General features: G+C 42.9%; 1 protein-coding gene across 4 annotated transcripts in view; it reads left to right on the forward strand.

Annotated features, from left to right (window-relative positions):
• The window catches only part of PLA2G6 (phospholipase A2 group VI), a 317,414-nt gene that overhangs the window by 18,613 nt on the left and 273,999 nt on the right, over window positions 1-24,802 (forward strand). For 3 of the 4 annotated variants that reach the window (XM_069231334.1, XM_069231337.1, XM_069231335.1), the window contains exon 2: window positions 18,447-18,666. In XM_069231334.1, the coding sequence (XP_069087435.1) occupies window positions 18,458-18,666 (209 nt within the window). In that variant the 5' untranslated portion in view covers window positions 18,447-18,457. Of the gene's footprint in view, window positions 1-619; window positions 641-18,446; window positions 18,667-24,802 lie in introns of those variants that run through there. The other variant, XM_069231336.1, reaches the window with a different exon arrangement.

Below are 24,802 nucleotides of genomic sequence, written 5' to 3' on the forward strand. Positions count from 1 at the left end.
TTTTTGTTGTTTTGGTGTTATTTTATTTATTAAATTTTACCTGTTTTTTTTATTTGTTTGGGGATATTTATTGTTTTGCATTTTGACTCTCACACACTTCTAGTACTGCATTACTACTTTACACATTGCCTCTATGTTAAGCCTGTCTGCTCTGTGCCATGACTACTTGGAGAATTACCTCTGGTTTATTTAGTGACTTTAGTTGTGTATTCTGACAAGGATTGTGATTACTACTCTAGGTGGGTACTGTCCCCCCTCAACTAATAACCCATTTTCCCATACCGGAGGACTACCATCATCTTGTTGAAATGGTATATATGTGTGAACTGTACTCGGTGGGGGGGGAGGGGGTAGAAGGGGGCAATGGTCCTTACCTAGCTGAAGAGTGGATAGCTGTGAACTGTCCTCTGAAGCAACTGTGTCCCCCCCCCTATAGGGAGAACATATGTCTATGGAATACCTAAGAGCATATTACTCACCCTACTGAAATGTATACATGTTCACATTATTTTTTAGGAGTATCTATCCCACCCTTTAATGAATATATGGCTATTGTGTGTATTTTAACACCTGCAGTGTTCAAGTGAATGGAGGATAGCTGGCACATATCAAGGGGTCATTCCTCACCTTCAGGAGTATGGTAATTATGACTCTGTTGGATATATTTCGTAGTGTTTCTTTTGTTTCTGCCTCTTTGAATGCCTCATACAACATGGGAACCAAGAGTGGTTTCCCCACATTTTAAAATTCACTGGGGAAGCTGTCCTCCCCCCGAGGACCCCTATGCATGGATATTGCTAAGATGGCTGTTTCTGTCTCTTTCAGGGAGATCTCGGTCTCCAAAAGGGCACACAATGCCGCCGATATAGTGGATAGCTATGGCAGTCTCCGAAATATATTGCCAGCTGATGAGCTGTCCAGAGCACTGTAAACCTCAGGAAACAGTTTACTTATGCTAACGGTGTAGATAAGCAGACATCCTCTACCATCTCAAAGTGCCAGTATAGACATCTCAGCTTTCTTCTGAGTTGTTGCATCACAGAGAGCCTACACTCTTTCTCACCTTGTTAATAGTGCCTGTGTGGCAAAAACCAGACACGAACAGGAAATTAAGGGCAAAATTCTCTGTCTCCAGCCGGTGGCATAGATCTAGTGAGTTTTGCATTGTATTAGTTTGTAAGATCCCTAATATCCTTTTCTAAAACTGATCGTGAAGTCCTAGAACTGTGTCTGGCCAGAGCGTAGTCTTTCATCGGCAAAACCATCAAAATCACTTTCCTCACTGCCCAGACTATTTGGACAGAGGAGAAAGTGATTTTATTTTTCTCTACGTCTTAATATGGAGTAGTAGACCCCATTATCCGCCTTGTGACTTCTATCTCTTGCTTGCTTGCTCAACAGAGAAGGCGGTAGAGAAGCATATCCTAGGTTAGTGGACAGAGGCATAGATGAATGGCAGATATTCCTTTTTCTGGAATATTATAGTGAGAGACAAGTGGAAGTAGAGGATCTTTGACCAATATGTAATCTGTTCTGGAGGATGTGCCTTGAGGACAGGATAGCAAGTCCAGTGTTTCTCAGAGGGGTGTGTCAGGTACTAGATATCGGTAAAATCATAAACTTTCCTAACATCTCACAGTGTCGCCCTGTTACTGTCATCAGTGCTTGTTGAGTGTGATGGATTGATTCTGGCGAATTTTACTGGCCATGATCCAGTCGCACATTGCCACCAGGCATGCATTGCCAAATTCAGTAAACAAACAAGATCCTCGTGCTGTTAGGTGCATAAATAATCTAGATCCTGCCTAAGGATTACAATTTAACAAAGGTAGTAAAGATCCTTTTAGAGAGTAACATTTCAGTGAGTCAAAGGTCCGGCGAAGACATGAGGTGCAAATGTGTTGGAGAATACTAGTACCAACCTCGTATATCAGCGATAATGCCCATTCTAATAGCATTTACTGCAATATACCGGTGACAGGATAGAACCTCAGTTACCCCCCATCAGAACAAAGAATAAAAGTGAAGATGATAACAAGATCCTTCCTCAACAATGAGCAAATATGAGGAGGTAAAACTGTGGCAGTAATAGAGAAGTATACATGTTGAGGACATCGGTTTTTCAGCCCAGCAGTCAGTCCAACACAGGTGAGCACTCTACGTTCTATTCAGAGAGGACCCCATCTTATCTCCATCTTCAAAGAGAACTTCGACTATCTGATTGAGGCCTTCTCTGTCCTCCTGAGGGAGAGTGCCATTTTATTATCATTGCCTCTGCTGCGTCTGTTGGCACAGTCTGTGTCTCTTGATCTGGGATACAAAGTCACATGGGCGGTGGGGTCCAATGGTGCCTCCATTGTTATGGAATCAAGAGAGGCTAAGAAGTGTTGTCTAGTTCCATGTTCCCATCTAGGGTAATGATCAATGGGGGCAGGTCAAGTAGACCACATTTGAAGTCCTTTTGTTGTAGGTGGGGACAGTGAGCTGAGAAATAATTCATTTTGATGAGCATGTCTGTTGAATAACCTACAGCAGCGAAGACAGAGTGGCCATCGAGGATGGCGGGTGCCCTGTTCTTTTGCACCACCAATAGTAGAAAATATGCATGTTGGTGCCTGAAGAAGCAAGCAGTTGTGAATTGGCCAGGGATCTAACCCAGTGCACCTGTTGTAATTTGAATGGCTTCTTGAATTGAGTGTTTATCAGTCAGGGGTGTACCAATCTTGGGAAACCAGATGCATCGTCTTTATCTCTCTATTCCCAAAACTCATAAAAATGAACATTGTTGCTCCAGGATCAATGTTTCACTCAGGTTCTGGAGGAGATATCAGATCTCCTGGCCCCTGTCCAGTCTGCAGTCTGTATTCTGCATCATCTGGCTGTTTCTCAGCCGAGTCGAGCAATGTTTGTGAATCAATGTGAATTCAGTGAAAGGTTTTGGATCCTCAAATCCATCTTTCCAAATAATTCTCTTTGAAATGTTATTTCTTCCTTGATGGCTTTCAGTGGTGCCAGAAATGTTCCCTTCTGTTGATGTAGCCAAAGGTTTACAACTCTGTAGGACTTCAGTAAAGACTCTCCTGCATAGTATACCAGCATGTTCCCCTACCCTGAGTGCCTGACTCCATGTGATTGTTGTATAGGCCCCAGTCCGGTAGTTTCTAGAGTCCCTATTCTACATCATCCAGCTGTTTCTCAGCCGAGTCAGGCGATGTTTTTGTGAATGTGAATATTGTATCTTGACTTTTATTTTGGCTATGGCACCACACTAATGTAGCGTTTGCACAGAGGCCTAGTCCTGCCCCGAAAGTGATAAGTCCAGGGCGTTTCCTGTGGCCTGGGCGGGAGTACAAAGTATGCCCTCAGAGTCGGCAGAGGCTACTGTTCTTGTCATGGGCGTAGCACGTATAGCGGTGTTGGCAGTGTACCATATTTTGTGATTTATCGTATGAACACACCTTTTTATCTGTGTCAGTAAGAGTGACCCTTGGACTTCTCTTGTGTAAATTTCTGCTGTGATGTCTACCCTAGAAACGTGTGCTGATAATATGTGTGTGTATGTCAAGTGCGTGTATAGTGAGCCTGTGATATTTGCATGATTGTATGACTGTGTGTGTGCACGAGTATTGAAACTACTAAGATTTATTTTTGATGCCCCTGGTTTAGCATGGCACAAAATGAAGGGTTAGGACAGCTTCCACAGAGAGTGGAAGTTTATTGCGTATATTCATGTGACTGGAAGGCGGCACGCCGGATACTGAAATGAAGAAGATGGAGATATAGCTACCTTTAGAAATTCAATGAAGACTTTGCTACAAATTTGCATGTGTATTAGCTGTTCCTAGGTAGTGCCATTTGACAGATGGTAGGGTTGTGCGGTCAGACAGCAGTTTCTGTTGTTCAAGTAGAGGAAATTTCTTGGTCATGCTTAACTTTTTGTCTTTACCTGATTACTGCTTTGAAAAAACTGATGACCACCAGGCGCATTTAGCTCACACTTTAGCAACACAAAAGGATGATGGACGGAGTGCTGAAACTTTTCAACTGCTCACCCCCAGTCACAGATCTTGGTTTAATCCATCCTTCTTTTGCTCACTGTGCCACCCCAGTTTGGCCCCAGCCATATGCAAATCAGACTTGACCCTGTTCCCCAAAGGAACAGTCCAGCACGAACTGCGAGGCCAGGTCCTCCCTGGACCGGAAACAAGCATCCTGGCACCGGTTTCAGGGTATCACCCTTCATTAGCCAGGCTAGCTTGAATCCAGTGGCACAGTGAGCAAGGGACCCATGTCTGGACATACCCTTCCTGTTGCATAGGTTCTCATTATCCAAATGAGACTACTGGATTCGGGTGGGCAGAATCACCTGTACTGCGTGGGACTGAGTCTGATCCCACACCATCTGATACCTGTCCGCCTAATCTAGTTCTTTTTCCGGTTAACTAGCAGTGCCTCATGCCCACCCAAGAGCAGGGATGATTAGGGCAACTGAGTGCATGACATAAATGACTCCTCAGGGGAATCGTGGTCACTCAGATCTCATCCGTTTCTCTCAGTTACATTAGTCTCACATATGCAAGGACAATCAGAGGCAGAGTTTAGTTCAATAAGGTTTTATTGAAGAAACTGCATCTTAGATAATAAGGCATGTATTGCAATAACTAGGACGATGAAGCACAATAGGACTAAAATTGTGAAAAGGAGAGTAAAACACCAGAATAACGCTACCATACGGTCACTAGAGTTTGTGGAGATAATTCCTACCTAGGCTGTGTTAGAGCACAGCATATTAAGCTCTAATTCTGCCCTTCAGGTTCCCCCTGGGAAGACATCATCCCTCATACCTGAGCAAGAGGCCTGTAGTCAACATAAGCAGCTGCAGCGAAGCAATCAGCATACAGTCGTGGTCATCTGGCTAGAATCTCCCTCTAACGTACATGGGTCAAAGTAGTGTTTTTTATTAATAAAACAGCTGATGTTCCAAGAAAAGATTCCCACGTAAGAGTGTGTATGTTTCTTTGAACATTGGAGACAAAGCGTACCTCTTTTGCCGGCCTCCTGTCTCACTGCAGCCTTGAGAAAAGCACAAAGTGAAAGAAATGTCTTGTTTAAGAACGCAGTGCTGACTTAGGCGAAGAACAGCTAGATAGAGAAAATAAAACAAGACCGTAGATGTGGGTACTATTAAAATATTATAAGAAAGCTAAAATAAGAACATATCTAGGTTAAAGTGCACAGCGGCAGTCCTAGTTTGCTAAAATAACGTATAGAAAATTATAGCTAAAATGGCTACACAACACCCTCCCCTTGCCGGTTCAAAGCCTAATTTTACATAAAAGCTACTAAAATTCATCCTAAGGCATATATATATATATATATATATATATATATATATATATATATATAGTCAATAATGACAAGTTAAGACACTTGTGCATGTATTAAAAGGACAAGTTAAAATGTTAAGTGTGGCGTCAAGAAAAGGCAGAATTTCAAAAGTCAGAGTAATTTTTAAAGTCGCTAATTGAATCCAGGATAATTGAAGACAGGAAATCTTCCACTTCGGCAGGTAGTAAGGTAGGAAATTAATCAGAAAGGAAAACCAAGGAGCATTCGTGTTCTAAAGCCTGAGCTCCAGCCGAGGCAGCAGCATTCCGTTGTGTGCCCAACAGTGAGTCTAGAGCTGCTTGATCCACAAAGGGCAACTCATAAACAGCTTCCCGTAGCAAACACACCCTCAACGCGCATAACTGGTAATGAGCCCTCAGCGAGAACATCAACAGGTCAGCGTCTAATCAAAGCAAGTGCTGGGTAGAAAGACAAACTTTCAGTGCACATTCAAAGAGGCACCATAGGCAATGAAACACAGGCTGCACACAATGCAAAACCAGTCTAAATGACAGAGGCCAGTCCTACTCCAGATGCTCCAGGAGTAATGCTCCAAAGTACTGCATCATGCTTTTACGACACAGCTGCACTGGTGGAAACGCTTTCAGTCCTCCTTGTTGTAACGGGACAGCCAGCGTGCAGAAAAAGTAGCAATAGCAAGATGCCACCTATTATAGGGAAAGTTATCGGAAATCCCCCCAAAATACTGGGGAATATTGAGTGGATGGCTGAAGATATTAAGCCATATATAGAAGAGAAGGTGTGAACGAAACCAGAACCAACAGCCTTAAAGAAATTCGTGATTCCAGTAGTACCAGATGCATTAAATGTCCGTCCCACAAGCTCACCAAAGTGTCTCGGAAAGTTAGTACTTAAAAGGGACTGTATCTCTGCGGATGACCTCGCAACCTGGAGCTCATAGGTCTCGCGTGCAGATGTAAGCACCACATGTTTTTGAAATAATAAAGCCTTGAGTCTGCTCAACTTGTCAAAATTCACATTCGAAGTAGCAATATGGGGCCAAACCTCATCTACTTCCCTCTGTTGTGTAGGAGGAAAAAGTACATCCCCGCAGCATGTAATAATTTTGGAGACCGAAATGACATAAACTATTCTGGCTCACATCCCACAACCGCTCTCACTATTAAGGAGCTGCCATTCGAGAGCACCTGGAAGGAAGGTCTAATCAAGGTGACTGGGACTCCCTTCAGATAACAAGCCAAGTTCGCTGCCGATGTGTTACACGCCCCGTGCAAGGACAGCTGTTTACAAACCATTGAATGGTTGACAGAAGTCTCACATTCACTACTGCTAAGAAAGACCTCTTTCATGCCACTTAGACATTTGTACGAGAAGGGTAGCCCCCACACCTCATGGTATGTAACTATCTCCTAGCCTTTCATATCTGCCCACTGGAAAGTGTTTTAAGAAGGACGTGAATTGGAGTGTTGTAATAGGCCGATTGACGACCCCTTGTATTAACCACTCAGCAGATGGTATTTTAGCCACAGTAAAAGGCAACTTTTCGAATTTCTCAATGTTTAACCTGACATAAGTCGATTCCTTCTTAGCCATTAGTTGTTGCGTTAAATTAAATGTAGAAAATATGTCCCTCACACTAAAGTGTTGCCAGGGAACGCAACCTGCCTTCAGTGTTTGTAGTATCCAACCTGTTTGTAGTGTCCATGGTGTAAATTGGACATGCCGCTATGTACTATGTCTATTGCAGAGGAAACCATGTTGTTTAAGGTGTATATTTGGTCTGCAGGGTGTTAATCCCATTATCTACAACAGCTAATGCCTTCTGTAAATTTTCCTGATCTATTTGCCTTAACTCGGCGGGAGCTTCTTGTTGAGAAAGCTTCCAGGTTTCATTATAGACTGCATATGAGAAGCGTTTTCTGCATTGTTTTCTGGGACCTAACCGGAAATCCTATAAATCAGTGTTATTAGACAGGAGACTGAGGTGTTCTCTAACAGCATCTAGTGACGAACTCTTCAACCATTGCTGGCATAGTTTCCCTACACTGTAAGCTGTCACTATACCTGCGTGTTCAGATGACACATAGCAACTGTCAGGCCTACTTGTTCTAAACCCTGTGGAGTTTACAAAATGTTTGACACCCATTGGTATCTATTGGCCGCAATAACCACCCACCAGGACGTGAACGTGATGCATTAAACATGCTGTTTTGGACCCATTCATGGAGCTGATCTTCAGTTGCATTTATATACTTTTGCTATTTGTAAAATTTTGCAGGGGCAGGAATTCTGGGCACATTCAAATCCTTAATTTTTGCTAAGCCTAAACATCATGTCTGTTGTACAGTTTCATTAAAAAATGTCATTTGAACAGTTATCAGGCATGCTCTACACAAAGCTTCCTTTCCCCTTATTTGCCATTTTTTTGTTCCCCACACACTGTTTAAGTCAATCAACTTCAACCAATACTCATAGCCTTCTATAGCCACCGGGAAACAAAGGAATCAGAATAAATGAATTTTGTATCTGTCAATAATATATGTTCATTTTCCATCAATGGCAATTTGAAATTAATATGACTCAGCATTTTTAACTTTGTGCCCAGAATGTTTTTTCTGAATATGTTTTAGAACTCCCTTGTGGTGGAGTTGGACAATGTTCCAATTGTGTGTAATTAAAAATAGTTTTTGGGGTACTGGCTCTGTGAATGAAATGGTGTCCATAATAATTGTAGCAGAACATGTCTCCATATTTGTCTTTGGATTGATAAATATCCTCACTATCAAATACAGTAAAATACTGCAACTCAGTCATCATAGAATCAACTGTTTTCACATCCCAGCCATCAGAAACAACTCCGGGTATTATTAAATCATTCATAGAAAGTTTTAACACATATAATATTTGAATGATCTACGTCGGGCCGTATATATCAAATGTGACTTTATCCCAAACAATCCCATCAGGAATTGGTATGGCGGAAATGTTCACAAAAGACAAGTCTCTGCGGACCCTGTGAGAAGAAAAATTGGGTTTTAGGACCTCTTCCACCAGTTCAGCTGTTGATCAGTCAGGAAGGTAATGACCATGTATCAGTAGAAGGAAAGTAATAAAAAAGCCATTCCAAAGGAGGAAAGCTATTACAGTCTAGGAAAGCCACAGATAGTTCCATGGGAAAATAAAGTAATTTGTTTGAAGCCAATTTATCAGCTTACGTGTATTTGGCAGTTTGGATGCAGAAGAGGCAGATGAGTCAGAAAAGGTGTCATAAATGTTGGCAAAGTATCAAGAAGCAGTTTGTGCAAAACCTGGAGCCGTATTTGAAGGAGGAGGACTGGTAGAAGTCTCCTGCGGTGGTTCACTGTAAATGACGCCATCTGTTTGTGTAGAGGTCAAATCAAATATTTCTGTATTCCCTGTTGCAATAGATGGTAGTGGAACTAATGCAAGATCAATTTCCACCCTCCCCAAGCTCGGAGAGGTGTCAGCGTAGCTGCTTAAAATTTGTAAAGGGGCATCTTGACCAGTAGTGAGAGAGATTCGAGTACTACTGGTTGTTCCTCTTGGTCTGCTGTGCAGGATCGGCCACATGGTGTAACTTCACATTGTCGATGGAGACAAAGGGGTTTTCTTTAGAGCCAGGCAGCGGTGGTAGAACAATAGTTCTGGTACTGTGTATTCCTGGGACTGGAACAGGTGCACGATAGGAAGGACCGAACACCTTTTTCACAGCAACTTTTTCACGTACTAGATCCCTAACCTTTGGAATCCAGCTGCTAGATATTATTGGTACATCCTTAATTCCTAAGGAGGCAGCACTGGCAGAAGCGTTGTCGTCACAGAACTGTTGTAATTCTTGCAAGACAGTGACACGTTCCTCAATGTCAAAGGATGCTTTTGCTGCCTCCATGCCAGGACCATCCAGATCTGGAACATACATTCAAGTTCCAAACAGACACTTGTATGAAGTACAATCCCCCCCCCCCCCCCCCCCCCCCTATGGATCTTCTAGGGAGATTATTAAGTGCTCTCTGGACTCCACACAGATGATTAAGCCAATGATGACCTGTACCTGATACTTGGGCTGTTAAGGATTGCTTTAAATCTCAATTTCTTCGCTCCACAACACTATTTCCCTAGGGATGAAATGGAGACGAGTAATGGAGTTGGACCCCTAACGAAACCATGGCGTCCCTGAATGCCCTTGAGGCAAAAGCAGGGCCCTGGTCGGAGTGGAAAGCCGCAACTGCATATGTGCTGATAAAGACTTGCAAATCTTTAATAACAGTCTGAGAGTCAGCCGAGCGTTGTGGCCACACCCATAGGAATCTGGAGCAGGAGTCAATAGCGACTGAGATATATTTGTATGCAGTGTCAGGAGTCAGGGGACCACAGTGGCCCAAGTACACACATTGTAGTGGTTTGTTAGAAATTAGGAGGGGTGTTTGACGGTGGGTCCCTTAATTTGTTGGCATATATCACAACAAAGAACATCCTGCTTGGTCTGCTTATATAGACCTGGCCACCAATAACAAGCCTGCAATATTGATATTGTAGCTGCCACACCAGCATGGGCAGGAGCAACTCCCTATGCACTGATTTGATCAACTCTGGTCTTAGATCTTTATTGGGAATTACTTGAACTCCCATGCCTGGTATTTTTACTTCTGCGTCTGAGAAGCCTCCCATCCTCTAGGAATATTTAATGGGATATCCTTTATGTAAAGGTGTGCCATCAGCCGAGGCTTGCACGGCAGCCAGTATTTCATCGTCCAGTTTTGTTCTAGAACGAGTTACTGCAGCAACAAAAGCCGTAGCTACTGCTGATTTGGCTGCTTCATCAGCCAGTGCATGTCCAGCAACGTGTATATTAACGCGCTGGTGTCCAAGTGTATGTACAACATGAACATTTGGTAGTTTCCTTCAGATCCGCTACTTTCTCCCACAGAAGTCTGTGTTTGATGGTGTTACCTTTGGAATCTCTGAACTCATTTCGGTGCCAATAATGCAGATATTCATCGACGGACTGGACGCAATAGTACGAATCACAGACAATCAGTGTTAGCTGGTCAAGATCTGTATGTTCCAGTGCCATCACCAGAGCCTTTATCTCTGCTAGTTGTTCATTACAATCCCCAGGGTTTGCGTAAAGGTATGTTGTGGATAGAATTTACTACCCTCCATATAGCTGCTTACGACTGTGCAAGCAGCAGAGTATTGATGCTTTGTGCCTATTGCAGGTTGTGCTGAGCCATCGGTGTACATGACTCTTTGATATTGATAAATAGGCAATGTATTTGCTGGAACTGGGTATTCTAGTTCATATTGCAAACATTCTTGAGTTTGTAACTTTGGGTAAAAAATATAGTCAACATCAGTGGCTGTCAAAGACGTTGCCAATTGTATCCAATGTGGATGTAATGGTTTAGCTTTTGGAATACTGGCTTTGGTAACAGCCTCGAGGGCTGGGATTGGGGATACAACAATATTGCGTTTTCCCTGTGCTAGTGGTCTTTCTTTAATGATAGCCATCTGAGCCGCAGTGAGAATGTTCTCAGTGGGAACAAAACGCTGTTATGCTGCTGTCTACAAATGTGATTTGTACGCACTGTCTCACCCTCATTGAATGTTACATATGTGAAACCAATGGTACCACCAATTACTCTGATCACCAGATGTTTTTAATTTTCCCTTGTGTGTAGGTGTTGTGCTGCAAGCATGTCTTTTTGCAATGCTCTGAGAATGTGTGTGTGTTCGACTGTCCAGAATTTACTGGGAAAGTCAGGACGTATTAAGTCATATATGGATTTTATGCGTGATGAGTAATCTGGAATGTATGCTCTGCCAAACTTTAGAAAACCCAATAGTGATTGGAGTTTTTTAATGGTATTTGGAGCTTGTAACTATGCAGATTTTTCTAAGAATCGTGGCACTAGGCTCTTTCCTTCACTTGATAATTTGTATCCCAGAAACAGGACACTAAGGAGGGCTATTTTTGTTTTTTTGACATTGGATTTCTAGCCGAATTCGGTAAATTCCACAACAATGTGGGCTTACCTGTCTTAGATGTTGCAGTAATTCATCATCCGTGAGATAGATAGATATCTACATAGGACAATGCTTCAGGGTCAATGTTGTGCAATACTGAAGTTACACGAGCCGCGAACTGTCCCGGGTTGTTCTTGTACCCCTGTGGTAAACAACAGAATTTTTTCTGGGAGCTGAGTGTGCTGAAACTTGTTAAGTCTCTACTCTCAGGTGCTACATTTTGGCAGAAGAAGCCATTGGAAATAGCCATTTTTTTATTTATTTTTTTTGCGCACTATGTTGTTCATAAGTGCTGTGCTATGAGAGTTTTGTATAGCATATGTGCATGTATGACTGTTTAAGTGTCTAATATAAGACTATTTTGTATGAATGGTCCGATTTAGCTACAGGGAATAGAGGATTATTCATTGGTGAGACACAGGGTTCGATTACCCCGGTACTCTAGTTGTGTGAGGATTTCCCTCACAGGTGCTTTAGCATCATGTTTTATTGGGTCCTGGGGTTGAGGTTGAGGTTGGGGTTGATTTTTAATTGGAATTACACAATAGGGGGAGTCTTTATCCCATCCTACGTGGTTGCGATGTAACGTTGGTGCCTATGCCAATGCCCAATCAATGGCGTAGGATTCGACGAGCTCATCGGGAACAAGGGGCGAAAAAGAAGGTTTGATAACCTCTTCCCTATATGGGCAAGTACGGACAAATTCAGGTGGCCAATCCTTTTCGGACAGTGAAATATCATAAATGTTAACGACTCAGTCCCAAAAGATTGCGCCTATTGTGCGTTCAATTTCTCCTTCGAACTGTATCGTTACTTTGTACACCCTGTCCGGCGTGGAAACCCGCATGTCCGCAGTTTCAGCTTGTAAGAAGCCATCAGTTGCTTTCCAGATGCTCTTGAAGATTCCGGCGAACTATTGTGACCTCTGCTGCGCTGTCTAGCAGAACTAGTACCCTTGTCTTGTCCTTCAATAGACCCGTCTTCTTGAGTGGCATGACGAATCGCAACTGCTGCCACTTTTTTCTTTTTAAATTGGGGTTTGTGCTGGGGAAGTTTCTCTATTTTTTTAAAAGAAACTTCAATTGAGCGTTGTGATTCCTGTCTCGGTTTTACATACTCAGTTATTCGCTCTGACCGCCCACCTCTCTCACTGCGTTTTTTCGGCGAGTCCTTAAAGGAACGAGATTGGCGTGTATCAGTATATTGATATCTGTCGGGTGTTTTTATATTATCCCTATTTCTGAGATTATATCTATTCTGAGGGGTATCTGAGTGCGGGGATTCTCCCTTTTCTTTTTTAGGTGTTTTTTTTTTTTATCCCAGTGTTTTTTTAGAACCCTCAGGTGCTTGCTTGGTAGAATCTTCATTAGATTTACCCTGAAACTGTGGTTTCATTGGCCTGGCCCCCCAGACTATGTTGACCAATACTAGAGTAGGTCGCTGCGATAATCTTTGGCAGCTCACGTTCTTGATCCTGTGGAGGAACGTCCCAGAGCCAAAATACGCACTGCTAGTGCACCTGCTTCCCCTTTAAGGTTACTAATATAATTGAAGATACAGTGGCAAAATTACCCATAAGTTATATCCCCAAGTCTAGGGCCGGGGCAGCCCCGTATTCATCTTGAATTTGTTTTAACACTTCCGGAAGATTGGCAGGTGTTGGTGTACTGTGTGCGGTAGTATAGAGCGTGGCAAATATCGTGCCCCAAGTATTGCAGTTATCTAATGTGGGAACCATCCCAAATGGCAAGCAAATAGTTCATATTCTGTGCTTATCCTGGGGTCCCGTGTGGGGAAATACTGCTTCCAGTGCATTTATTTTTTGAGCTAACCAAAACTAAATCTCTTCCCGTTTGGCGGGTACCTTACCCATGATCGGATGTAAAATCGCAGGATTAATGCCTGGTGTTGCTGCATGTGGTTGCGCTGGGGCAGCACGTGCTGGGTTTGTATTTAATGTTTGCATTACAAACTGTATTAATAGTCTGTATATCGCAGTAAGTTCAGCATAAAAGCAGCAAACCTCAGCTACTGTCAAGGTTGCTGCATCAGGGTGCAATGTATATGTGGCCAATAAAGGCTAGGTAGAACCATCATTGCTTAGAGGACCTAACCTAACATGTAGGACTGTGTGTGGTAGGGTGCCATCAAGCCAATTAATATGATCTTGATAAGATAGAGGTATTTCTAAATATGCATATGCTCTATATTGTGCTGGTATGTTTGCAGGTGTATAGTGGTGAAATGTATTTGTGTTCCCATCTGCTGCTGGAAATGTGATCCAAGATTAGAAAATTTCTATTCTGTAGGCTGGAAGAGTCTCAACAACAAATGTAACTGGACCCCCCTGGGCTGTTAGGCAATGTGTCAATAAATGTGCGGTAAGGGGTGGTTGCATATTGACCGCAATTGCTACCTGTTGCGGGTTTGCCATAGTAAATGGTAAATTCTGTTCAGAGATAAGCACACCAAATGGGGATTATCCTTTTAGAGTTCAAGCTTGAACAACCTATAGCGTTAGTTAGGTATTCCCTACTTAGCTGAGGAGGAAAAATCCTCAATTCCACAGACGTCTCCGTAAATAGTACTGAGGTGTCTTTGCATGCAGTGAGACAGATTCAGGAGGACCTGAAAGTTAGTGCCTGGCCAAACGTTGGCAGCGCCATGTCTCGTAGGTTCTCATTATCTGAATGAGACTACTGGATTCGGGCGGCAGAATCACCTGTACTGCGGGGACGGAGTCTGATCCTACCCCATGTGAGACCTGTCCGTCTAATTCAGGTTTTTTTCTGGCTACCTAGCAGTGCCACATCTCCACCGAAGAACAGGGATGATTAGGGCAACCGGGCGTCTGCCATAAAGGACTCCTCGGGGGAATCGTGGTCACTCGGATCTCATCCGTTTCTGTTAGTTGCATTAGTCTCTCATATGCAATCAGAGGCGGAGTATAGCTCAATAAGGTTTTATTGAAGTAACTGCATCTTAGATAATAAGGCATGTATTTGCAGTAACTAGGAGGATGAGGCACAATAGTATTAAAATAGTGACAAGGAGAGTAAAACACAAGAATAACGCTACCATACTGTCACTAGAGTTTGTAGAGATAGTTCCCACTTAGGCTATGTTACAGCACAGCATGTTAAGTTCTAATTCTGTCCTTCAGGTTCCCCCTGGGAAGACATCATCCCTCATACCTGAGCAAGAGGCCTGTAGTCTACATAAGCAACTGCAGCGAAACAATCAGCGTACAGTTGTGGTCATCTGGCTGGAATATCCCTTTAACCTACAAGGGTCAAAGTAGTGTTTTTATAATAAAACAACTGATGTTCCAAGAAAGGATTCCCATGTAAGAATGTGTATGTTTCTGTGAACATTGGAGACAAAGCGTACCACTTTTGCCGACCACCTATCTCACTGTAGCCTTGAGAAAAGCATAGAGTGAAAGAAATGTCTAAGAACGCAGTGCTGACCTAGGCAAAGAACAGCTATATAGAGAAAATAAAACAAGACCGCAAATGTGCATACTATTAAAATATTATAACAAAGCTAAAATAAGACATATCTAGGTTACAGTGCACAGTGGCAGGCCTAGTTTGCTAAAATAACGTGTAGAAAATTATAGCTAAAATGACTACACATCACCTAGGGCAAATTTAGCAACACAAAACGATGATGGACGGAGTGCTGAAACTTTTCAACCACTCACCGCCCATCACAGATCTGGGTCTAATCCATTGTTCTTTTGCTCACCATGCCACCCCAGTTTGGCCACAGCCATATACAAATCAGTCTTGACCTTGCTCCCTATGGGAACAGTCCAGGCTGAAATGCAAGGCCAGGTATTCCCTGGACCGGAAACAACCATCCTGGGACCAGTTTCAGGGTATCACCCTTCATCAGCCAGGCTAGCTTGAATCCAGTGGCATAGTGAGCACGGGACCCACATCTGGGCATACGCTTCCCACTTAAGGCAACTTTAGCAACACAAAAGGATGATGGACGGAGTGCTGAAAGTTTTCAACAACTCACCCTCAGTCACAGATCTGGGTTTAATCTATTGTTCTTTTGCTCACCATGCCACCCCAGTTTGGCCATCATTTTATGTTGTGATATTGCCTTGTGTGCCTTAAGTAGCTTGGGTATGCCCAGACGTGAATCCCTTGCTTGCTGCACCATTGGATTCAAGCTAGCCTGGCTGATGAAGGGTGATACCCTGAAACTGGTCCCAAGATGCTTGAATCCTGTTCAGGGAGGACCTGGCTTGGCAGTTCAGGCTGGACTGCTCCCATTGGAAGCAGAGTCAAAACTGATTAGCATATAGCTGGGTCTGAACTTGATGACGTGGCAAGCAAAATAACGATGGATTAAACCCAGATATGTGACTGGGGCGAGTGTTTGAAAAGTTTCATCACTCCGTCCATCATTTTATTTTGTGATATTGCCTTGTGTGCCTTATGTGACTAGGGTATGCCCAGAAGTGAATCCCTTGCTTGCTGCGCCATTGGATTCAAGCTAGCCTGGCTGATGAAGGGTGATATTCTGAAACCGGTCCCAGGATGCTTGAATCCTGTCCAGGGAGGACCTGGCTTGGCAGTTCGAGCTGGACTGCTCCCATTGGAAGCAGTCAAAACTGATTAGTATAAACCTGGGTTCGAACTTGATGACGTGGCAAGCAAAATAATGTTGTGTTAAACCCACATCCGTGACTAGGGGTGAGTGTTTGAAGAGTTTCAACACTCCGTCCGTCCATTTTATTTTGTTTTGTGTTATTTTATTTTGACATATAGCTCACACTTTATTGTGAGCATATGACAAAACTCCTGCTTGTGGACAGCCCCAATGCTTCTTGCTGTGAGAAGCATCACTTAACACAAAGGCTTGGTCTAGATAGCAGCCCCCACTAACTCCCCACTAAGTCATTACTGAAAGCTGGGGATCTAAACTGTTAAATATTATTTCATTTTGTAAGCAGTCGCGGACCCCCTGAGGAGGCTTTGCGGACCCCCAGGGGTCCCCGGACCACAGGTTGGGAACCACTGCTCTACAACATAGCTTTTAAACAAGGTAAAACGTATACAAAGTGACATCATCACTTGTCCCTAGTTCGGGTTACCAGGCTTAGACATGCAGCCTTTGGGATGGTTGCGGCTTTGACGGAAGGTGTTATTGGCCTTTACTCTACCTAGGAGGTTTGCCTGTTTGTGTCGCAGGTGTTCAGGTAGCAGTGGTCTTGCTAGTGCTACAGATCAGCTGGTAGGACTTGGGGAACATACCACCAATACAGGGGTAGACCAGTCTTCCCACGCACTCATTCTGTGGCTGTATTGCGTTGTTGTATTCTTGAGTCTGATCACTGATCGGCCTTTGCCACTTATTGAAAAAACAAGAAGGTCTTTGTTACTACCACACTCCTCCTCTGAGCAGTAATGCTGGCTTTCTAACCATCTGTAGCCCATGGCTTGCACTCAAATGGCAGTTTAGTTTGCACTTACTACCTGTGTGGTGATTTTTGATCAGTGCAGATCTGTCTTTAGTTCTTGCTCTGATAGCTGCATCCTTGTGTTCTTTTCTTCTTTGCTGGCGGAGAACTGGGTCAGGGGGCTCCAAGTACCTGTTGGGTTCCACTGGCTGGTATCCTAGGGTGGCCAAACATCATGACTACTGAAGTGCAGAGAGGTTTCCAGTGAGGTGCATTGTAATACGTCTGTAAGATATTGTGAATCACCATTTTCACCTCCTCGCTTTTCTCCTCGCTTATCCTAAAGTCTTAATAAGAGTTCCCATCATCCATTCTACCTGTCCACTGACATGAGGCCGACGTGAGGCCACCGTGAGGTGATCCTCCAATGATGTATGCTTGGGGTCTTGATGTAGTTCTGAAACGCCGCTTTAGGAAGGATGGGCCATTGTCAGTTTTAATGATGGCAAACAGTTTAAACATGCTTTTGATCTTTAAAAAAAACAAAAAACATTTTGGGGTCTCTGTATTAGAATACTGTTGACAGCAAAACCTCCACGACGGAGAACTTTATACACACTTCTGTCATAACCAGCAAGTGTTGGCTGTCTGGAAGCATCCCAAAGTCAGACTTTCTTGCCATGCCGCTTTGCATCCATCTTCAGTGATTGTGGGGGCTAACCTTTTCATATTCTTGAGGCCAATTGCCTTCCCCTACTACTTGGTCCAGTATGTTTTCATCTCTGGGAATTAGATCCTCTCCCTCAATATGCCTTCAGTCTTTGCTGCACCTTGGTGTGCCAGATGAACCAAACAGAGTTGAAGTGATTGAAGAACTAGAAGACAGTCGTCCCAGCGGGGGATGGGCCCATCCATGATACTAAGTTTGCTGCAGACTTCCTACAGTTTCTCAAGATTCTCTAGCTTCTCTTCGACCAGCTGTTGGAAGTGAAACTATACTCTGTGTCGAAGAGCCACCTGATTGACTGCCATGACTATGTGCAGCTTAAAAGGTGGTGGTTTCAGGCAACCAGGCCCTCAGAACTGTTGGTTGAAGTCTTTCAATTACTGGTTGATTTCTTGGGAATGAATCCTATGGGTGAATTATATCAACTCCATTTCTTTGACAGTTGTGCAGCTGATCAGGGTGTTCCACCCCCAAGTTGATCATTAGGAACTTTGTGGGAAGGGTATTTTGCCATAGTTGAGTTTTGTGCTGAACGTGCTGGCTTAGGCAAGATTTATGTGTTAGCAGGCATCAGCTTCGGGCTTTGGTTGATGTAATAGCCACAGTTCATCACATTCAAGAGAGGTCCCTGTGTTGATGAGTGATGTGATGGTTATTCCTTGCACTATGACTTAACATGTTGGTTGACTTCTCTTTAGAGTAGTGATGAAAGTGGCAAGTGACACCTGTGCAACAGTTTAGTCCGAGGAGGTCCTTGATTTTGTTCACGATACCTTTGCTTTTGCACCTGAAACTTTGATGACCAAAGTAGTGGAAGCTTCTTTCACATTCATTAGCTTCCCTGCTGCTACTGTACCTTTTATGCTTTCTCTTTGTCTCCAGGTCTTGTGGCAATGCAGTTTTTTGGACAGCTGGTCAGTAAACTGAGCAGTGTCAGCAACCTTTTCTCCAACCCCTACCGGGTACGGGAAGTGTCCCTGACAGAGTATGCCTCCTTCTCACCATGTAAGGAGGATGGGCGGATCGTCCTTTACCGCAACACAAGTGCCCGATCCTGGGATTGCCTCCTAGTCAGCCCCCAGCACCCGCAGAATGCTTTTCGGTAAGTGACACCTGCTTCTCTTCCGTCTTTCATGTGTATCACAGGCTTTTCATTCTGTATTCTCTTTTAATTCCTAAAAGGATTGTGAAGGCTAAATCTAGAATTAAAGAAAATACACCGACCAAGCTATTTCTGATTGGCTACTGTAATTGAGTTATTAGTTGAGGGGGTAAATACCCACCTCAAGTAATAATCACAATCCTTGTCACGTTGAACCAGTAACTTCACTAAATAAACCAGAATTAACCCCCTGGTAACTACGGCACAAAGCAGAAAGTCTTGACTTAGAACTAATGTGTAAAGTATTTATGTAATACTAAAAGAGTAATAAAGTCAGAATGCAAAAGAATTAAAGCCCCAAAATGACTTGGGAAAGTAGAGTAAAAGTTTGTAAACAAAATGAGACCAACATGACAAAAATCCAACAAGGGCATCCAGAGATATTAATTTTTAAATGTTTAAGTAGAAATAGCGCCAAGATGCACAAGGTATCAATGATAGTCAATGGTCACTGTAAAACAGGACATAGGTGCAACTTGGCGCTGACTGTGTTGGCGTGCAGGTCAAATATACTAACCAGGATCAAAGATTTTATCTTCTGACTTTAGTCCTGTAACTCTCCATCCACCACAGGAGTACACTTCTAAAGGCCTCCACCCCAGGACCTCAGTAGACTCACACTCACAGGGTATCAGTCAGAGGCCCACAGGAAGGTCGAGTCCAGGTCCAGTTACCACTGGTCAGCTTGGCAGCTGCAAGAAAATGTCTCTTGTAGTTTGTTGTGTCCTTGTATCTTTAATAGGAGGTCAGTCTTAGTACCTTTGGAGTCCCCTTCTTTGTCCTTGGTACAAGAGGGGAGAGCAGGTCCAGTCTCCCAGGCTCTCCCTGGGCCTCAGACAGCAGGTTCAGTTCTCTTCTGATCTTCCATAGGTCCATGAGTATTCTGACGTGGGTGCTTGAAGATGCCACATTTTTGCCTGGGTCGAGTTAGTGGGTGGGAATGACTTGGTGGTGCCCCAACCAATGTGGTAATGGTTCTCAGGGCTAACCCTACCCTTTTTTGGCATTTTCAAGATGGTCAAAGTTTTTGGCCACACTAAACTTGGGCTCTGAGGGCAGGCTGTGCATGTGTGGGTAGTGCACTATGGTAATCATAGTGTTCTCCCACATCTAACACCAGAATCCAGTTTTAGGCGGTTCTTGTATCTTTGATAAACTCACATACAGAAGTTTGGTAGGACAGAGCTGAGCTTTCTGCAACCAGACAGTGGACACACACACATTGTTTTGGCATTCTGTTTCCATTCTCTGAAGAGTGTCCCCTATGTCATGTATAAAAAAAAAAAAAACAGCAGACCTGTCGAGCAGACCTTGACTCTCGAGCAGGTTCTGGCACTGTCATGTCAACAAGTGACCCACTGGGATGAGTCCGGTCAGCTGAAGGCACAACAGAAGGGTGCAGGCCTTGGGTAATAGCTAAATCTGCTTGTAACACCGTAGGCCTCTTTGAAGTTAACCAAGTTGTCTGGCCCAGCCCACACTCTAATCCGTCAACGGCACAACACCACCTCCCTTCATCCAGGACCTTCTTTCTGTCCCTGTCCAGGTAGCAAGTTCACACTTCATTCACACCCATTGAAATGCTAATTACTTACTGGCACAAGGGAGAGAGCAAAATTCAGATCTAGCTTCCTGGGACTTCAGGCAAGGCAGAGGTAACTTTTAAAATGTAATTTTCCAAAATATGTTTTACAAATCCAGCTCCACCAGTGAATTGGTCTCCCCACCTTTTGGTTGAGCCCAGTTGAGTGGTATTTAGTTGCTTGAATGAGGTGAGAAACCAATGATGAAGTGTGCTACATTTTGGTAGGTGATATGTCTCTTATTATACAAATAACCCTTTAATGGATTTTGGTAGAACAGTAGGTAGGAACCCAACGCTCCCTAAGCCCTGTAACTTGTGTATGATTAGGATTGTGAAAATCTCTCTCAAAAGAATGCTGTCACTTTAAAAGTTTTGGAGCTCTCAAAGTGTGGGTGTCTGTCCATGTACATAAGCCTTCTCCATCCCATATGTGTCAAAAGGCATCTAGTTCCTGTTTTTTATTTTTCTCCAGGCTTGATTAGCCTCACTGGAGCTTCGATCCTGTTTTTAGAATCTTTTTTTTTTTCTGAAAGGAGAGGTGTTTTATGTGTTAGCTTACCTTCCTCACTTAGAGAGGCGTCAAGCAGTGCATCATGTGCAGAAAGCAGACTGACCTTCACAAAACCTATTTGCCTTTGCAACCTACATTCAGTATGTTCCTTTATCGTGTGTGCTAGATTTCCCTGGAATATGCCGAGGAACTGCCTCCTGTTGATGTCAGGAGCAGTAATGAAAAGTCTCAGTACTATGTAACTGAATGGGAGCTATCACATTTAGGTTAAGTGGTTCAGCACAAGCACTGTCATTGAGTCTCTAGGGCCTGTCTGTACTGACATCCACAGTTTTGGAACCCCCTCCCACTAGTTTAAGAGAAACACTTTTTGGGTGCATTCCTCTGCAAGTGCCTCTCGGAGGGCAATTATCAAGCCACAAGGCATGTAATATTGTGGTACTAGATGACTATTTCAAGTCAGACCCATTTTGAAAGGCCCCACAGACAAGGGTTCAACCTTGAAACTCTACTGAGCAAGCTCACAGCATCAGAGCTTGATCAAGGCCCCAGAGCCAAGTCACCCACTGGGGTCAGTAGGTTTTTCATCATATCCCTTTAGAGGTCAAGCTTGAGTCCCAGACCCTGTACATGGATAATGTGTGTGCTTGAAACTTAAGTTGCACCTCAGTGGGGAAGCAAACAAACCTCCAAAATTTTAAAGGGCTTTCAATTTTGGTACTAAAGCCTGTGTAGAGAGCATTGTTTCGCTCTTTATTTTAGCAGCTCTCAATCAAAAAGAAAAGGAGGCTGAAAAAAACTGTTGCTTGTTTAGGTAGCAGTGATTTCAGATGCTTGTCTTCACAATTTATCCAATCATTCTAAAATGTTCATACCACCTGACGTGGTTTTACATCTTGTATAAGAGACAATAAATATTGGCGGTTTTAAAGATGATTTTGATGAATCTTTTTTCTTTTCTGTGTTACCGGCACAATTATTTGACACCCCGTGGGGGAGGATAAATCCCTTTTACATTGAACGTTTGGGTTCCTATCCAGATTTGGGGCTGAGGCCATTCTTTTGTTTTGTTTGTCCAGTAGCAGACATTTTGTTGGTTCTAGGTATGTTACTTTGTGGGTAGGAGACTTCCTGCTATCCCCGCCCCTCAAGAGGTATAAGTTTGGCACAGACACAGACTCCCCAGCGCTCAGATCGTACAAGAAGTTTTCACTCTTTTGTATCAAAGCAAAGGAGACTTTTAAAATGCTCCTTCCTTAAAAGCCTGCTTCTTGTCATCTACTTTCAAGGTTGGCTCCTTCAACTTCAGATAAGCCTTTCTCAGTAAGAAGTCGTCTTTGATGATACAGTTCATTGTCCCTTGATCTTTTTTTTTTTAAATACAGTTCAATGACATTTTCAAACCAACAACAGGGCCCGGCAATTCCCCCCTTGCTGCCAGGCACCAGTTTCAACAGTTCGGTTGTTATTGTCCCTTGTTCATGACTTCCCTCTGAACTGCCCTCATCAAAGTATTTGGAAGTAAAATACAAGATGCCCCAGCATAAACCTTTTTGTGGACAACTTACAGCTCAGTCTGATTTGTGATACAATCGTTGGATAAAGGTGGGGTGCTGCCTCCATCGTTGGTGTTTGATAAAAATCAAGGCTCCCGTTTTTTAGGAGGAAACCCGAGGAGCCTCTTGATTGAAATAGATAACAGAATGGAAAAATTCATTGGAGTGTATTAGAACTGTCAACTGTGAGAATGTGATTCTGTTAAAACCACAGGCAGCCCGGTACTTTGTAAAAATTTGAGACTCCTTCATTTTATCTCATGAAAAACAAATTAGTAGTCACTGTACTGTCTCACAGTCGCAAACAAGAAATACTTTTATGGGAAACTGTGGTCATAGAAAAATAAAGCCCTTAGACCCTTGGTGCAGTAAAAGAGTTGCAAAACACATGTATGGATCCCACTGCCTTCCTCCTTGCAAATCCTCTTGTGTTTTGTTTGTTCTTTTCACTAACACTTTCTTCACTCTTTCTGTATTTTATCATAAATGGCACACTGCACAATTAATCAAACATATGTATCCTACATACAAGGACACAAAGCAGAATGCCAAGGATCATATAATTTTCTTAAGTGGGAAAGGAGTGACTCTGAACTCATATTATTGAGGTTTTTAAGAAAAACTGACATATTTTCTTCAAGGCCTTCGCAAACATGAACGTTGTTGGTAGGGTACTGCCCTTCAGGATTCCACTCTTTGGACATTAGCAGCCTACTGAGTTGCACTCTCACTCAAATATTTGTGCTTGTGAAAAGTTTTGGAAAGAAGACATGTCCTGTTTGTTTGTCAGATTAATGTCTCTGTCCTTGCTGGTGCATATCAATAAGAATTCTGGACGCTATTAGAAATGTTAAGATGTATGAAGGAAACTTTAGGCTGTCCTCTTTAGGACTGAACACAACCTTTATTTTATTTAGTGAAATAATAAGGAAATATGTTTTGAAATGCTCCATTTTAGACCCTAACAACAACCCTTTAGCATAGCAACCTCATATGCTGTGCTTGTCAAATGGATCCATTTGTATATAGTCACATTTTGGGGAAAAGGGTGCAAACCATTTTTCCTTTATTTTAACTTACACTTGTCACTAGTTATTCTTAAATTGTTCTTCCGTTTTCTCATACCTATAAAATGTTTTTGAAGCCAGAGCTTCAAATTGATGTAATAACAGATGCAAAAATGACTGGTGAGGCCTGGTGCTACTGAGTTGACATGCATGCTTTACAGCCTAAGTGCAAATCCCTAAAGTAGGGTCAGACACTTAGCGGGTCCCATATTTGACTTTTAGAAATGCAATAAACTTCCAAAAGTGACAAAACATTGGAGAAATGACAAAGTAACTTATCAAATCTACTGCCTTTTTGTCAGATGATGCAGGCCTGCATTTACTCAGTTAAGAAAATGTAGAAATGAAAACAGAATATCTTTTCGTGCAAGGCTTTCCTCTTCTGTGTTTCATTTAAAAAGAGACAGCACTGTATCCAGTGCATCTCAATTAGGACTGGGCAGACACAATAGCTAGAGCTCTGAATGTCTTGGTTTGCAAGTGAATGCATGCTTAACTGCCTATTATACTTCTTCCCTGTAGAAAGTATAGGAAACCCACATAGCCCTGTGAAACAATATATTTTACTCACTTTCTGTGAATCAGAAAAGTGACATCTTTTTAAGAGTCAAATGTTTGTATTTTCTTGTTTGGTTTTAGGGTAAAACAAAACTTATTATTTATCATTCCCTCCCCCTCCAATCCAGCTTTACTTACAGTAGTATTATATACGTAAAGAGATCTGTCTTTCTAGTTGCTATAAGGCTGAGTCCTGAAGAAGATTCTGCAGAACTGAAACATGTTATTACTTTGTCACACATCACATATTGTTGAATTGCCAAACACTAAACCATTTTACTTATTTTAGTAATTTGTAACATTGCACAGTGCAAAATGGTTAGGGCAGTGATATACATATGTGTTGGAAATGGCCCTTTTTGCAGGGTTATCCCCAAACTTTTTGCCTTCTTCCTCCTATTTTTTCAGGTCTGTTTTTGCTGGTTTATTGTCTCTGCACAATTTACCACTGCTAATCAGTGCTAAAGTGCAACTGCTCCCTAAAGAAATTGTACTGTTGATTGATTTATCCATGATTGGCATATTTGATTTACTGGTAAGTCCCTAGTAAAGTGCACTAGAGGTGCCCAGGGCCTGTAAATCAAATGCTACTAGTGGGCCTGCAGCACTGGTTGTGCCACCCACATAAGTAGCTCTGTAATCATGTCTCAGACCTGCCACTGCAGTGTCTGTGTGTGTGGTTTTGATTGTAACTTCGACTTGGCAAGTGTACCCACTTGCCAGGCCTAAACCTTCCCTTTTCTTACATGTAAGGCACCCCTAAGGTAGGCCCTAGGTAGCCCTAAGGGCAGGGTGCAGT

The sequence above is a fragment of the Pleurodeles waltl genome, chromosome 4_2 (genome assembly GCF_031143425.1).
Source record: "Pleurodeles waltl isolate 20211129_DDA chromosome 4_2, aPleWal1.hap1.20221129, whole genome shotgun sequence".
Taxonomy (NCBI): domain Eukaryota; kingdom Metazoa; phylum Chordata; class Amphibia; order Caudata; family Salamandridae; genus Pleurodeles; species Pleurodeles waltl.